The sequence below is a fragment of the Dermacentor albipictus genome, chromosome 7 (genome assembly GCF_038994185.2).
Source record: "Dermacentor albipictus isolate Rhodes 1998 colony chromosome 7, USDA_Dalb.pri_finalv2, whole genome shotgun sequence".
Taxonomy (NCBI): Eukaryota; Metazoa; Arthropoda; class Arachnida; order Ixodida; family Ixodidae; genus Dermacentor; species Dermacentor albipictus.
In genome coordinates this window covers 17,707,475-17,709,464 of record NC_091827.1, presented here as the reverse complement: position 1 = coordinate 17,709,464, position 1,990 = coordinate 17,707,475, and the positions used below count along the sequence as shown (strand labels likewise).

The 1,990-nt window shown below is 53.3% G+C and overlaps 1 protein-coding gene across 2 annotated transcripts in view; it reads left to right on the top strand.

The window, feature by feature from the left end:
• Positions 1–1,089, top strand: part of LOC139047343 (uncharacterized) — an 8,619-nt gene extending 7,530 nt beyond the window's left edge. For both annotated transcript variants that reach the window (XM_070521161.1, XM_070521160.1), the window contains one exon: positions 1–1,089. This exon is cut by the window's left edge and continues 881 nt beyond it. In XM_070521161.1, the coding sequence (XP_070377262.1) occupies positions 1–1,068 (1,068 nt within the window). In that variant the 3' untranslated portion in view covers positions 1,069–1,089.
• Positions 1,090–1,990: the final 901 nt, after the last annotated feature.

Below are 1,990 nucleotides of genomic sequence, written 5' to 3'. Positions count from 1 at the left end.
ACACAGTTGGCTCGCGAGGCGGAGAAACTTCTTTCCGCCGCCTGGCTGAGCCTCCGCAGGTCAGATGTGGGCGAAGGCTCCTCGTGGCAAGATCCGAAGCGCTTGAACGCGTGCCTGACGCTGATAGCCCGACACGATCCTTACGCTCTTTCGTACTTGGTCGGCACTGACGAACTGCCCGCGAGGTTGGCGCGCAGCGCCCACTATCATCTCTTAGCCCTTCAGAACATGATCGCTCAAAAGCTCGGAAACCGGACCGGCATATCCCTTTCGCTTGGCCACCGCGCAACCTTGCAGTTTGACTCGGTCTCGTCGCAGTATCAGACCGATATCTACGGTAATGTGTCAGACGTCCCTAGTCTTCTGAGGTTCCTCAGAAACTCTACGTGGAAGCGTTGGACAGGAGAAGTCGACGCTCCACCGGATGCTTTTGCGCCTTCTCCGTTCTATTCCAAAGCCGAAGGTGGCGCTATCGTGGTGCCCCTCACGCTGCTGAACGCGACGGCTTTGGAAGATCCCTGGCTCGCGTACTTGTCGCTTGCGAGAATCGCGCCGCGTGTCGTCAGAACCATCTTTAGCGGCTCTCGAGAACTCGCCGAAAGCTTGAACCGGACTCGACTGGCGAAGTGCGTGCCATCTTTGTCGCCGTCATCGTCGACGTCTCCCCGTGGACCGTCCTCGAAGTCCACCTCTTCCGAATCTGCAGGCGGCGCCGGCAAGGACCACGACGTCTTGACGGAGCTGGCGAGTTTCTACGCGGCGTTTCACTTCTACCGACACTACGTCGGTGTCGGCTTGTCCGTCCCTGGAACGGAGCTGAGCGGCGACATGCTCTTTCTTCTTTACTACGTCTACAACATGTGCGAAGCCGTCACCGTGGGACTCGATGCCGAGGCTGCAGCCGCTGTGCACATGCGCCGAGAGAGAGTTCGCACGCTGGCAAAATTGTTTGCGACCGTCCTGTTCCCAGCCTGCGAAGTCCCCGTAGAACTCGCGGACTGCGACATGGAAAGTGACGACATGTTTCTGCCAACGAACGAAGTTCCTCGTTTCGTTAGCGCTCACTAACGTTATGTATGTATAAATAGCTTTAATTCGCGCTGTTTTGTATGCTTTCTCTCTTCCTTTCTTTCTTCTTTTTTTTTTGCTTCGCTTCGGTTGTATTTCTTATCGCCGCCCTATAAGCCACTGCGCAATGCTCTAAAATCACAGCGTGACGCGGCTGCTTCCTCGTAGCTGCAGCCAACAGCTGTACGCCATCACCTCGTCCCTCTTCCGAGATCACTAAGTCAACTGTTGGGTACCATTGATTCTTTGGAACCTCTTTCGATAGGTCTGCTACTGCACGCACGTAAAGCTGTCGACAAAGAAAACAATGTGGGAAGCTCTTTGACAGCATTAATATACAGCTCGCTGCAAGTAATAGAGCCCTCCTATAATAAGGAGTGCAGATTTTTGGGCTTGTTGTGGTTCGTTGCAGTAGTAGAGGTCATATAGCTCTGCACTGACACGGACAATAAACACGATAGGACAAGCGCTATCAGAAGGGCATGGCACTTATATCGACAAGCTGAACAAAAGTAGAAATCATCGCACTTGGAAACCAGCAATTTGCAGATAGGCGATTTCTCTTCCGCTGAGAGCGATAAACGGTGCGCTGACGCAGTTAGCACTCTCTTTCGTCATCAAGCTTGCTTCGACCCTTTTCCGCGCATCCTTACCGTATTTCTAGACATGACGGAACAATCATTAAACAGTGGTTACCACCCACAATCATCACAGTGCAACGGAACGTGCCTATCTCGAGAACCGTTCAGTTTTTGCCTATGCTCCGTTACTCTGTCATTGACGCATCTACCGGTCTCGCCCTGTGTGTACACTTTGCCGCACGACAATCGGAAGAGATAAACGACTCCTTTGGCGCAGGGCACGAAAGGCCACTGGTGCGTCTTCGAGCATCCTCGGCGGGTCTTTCTAAATGGATCGGTAG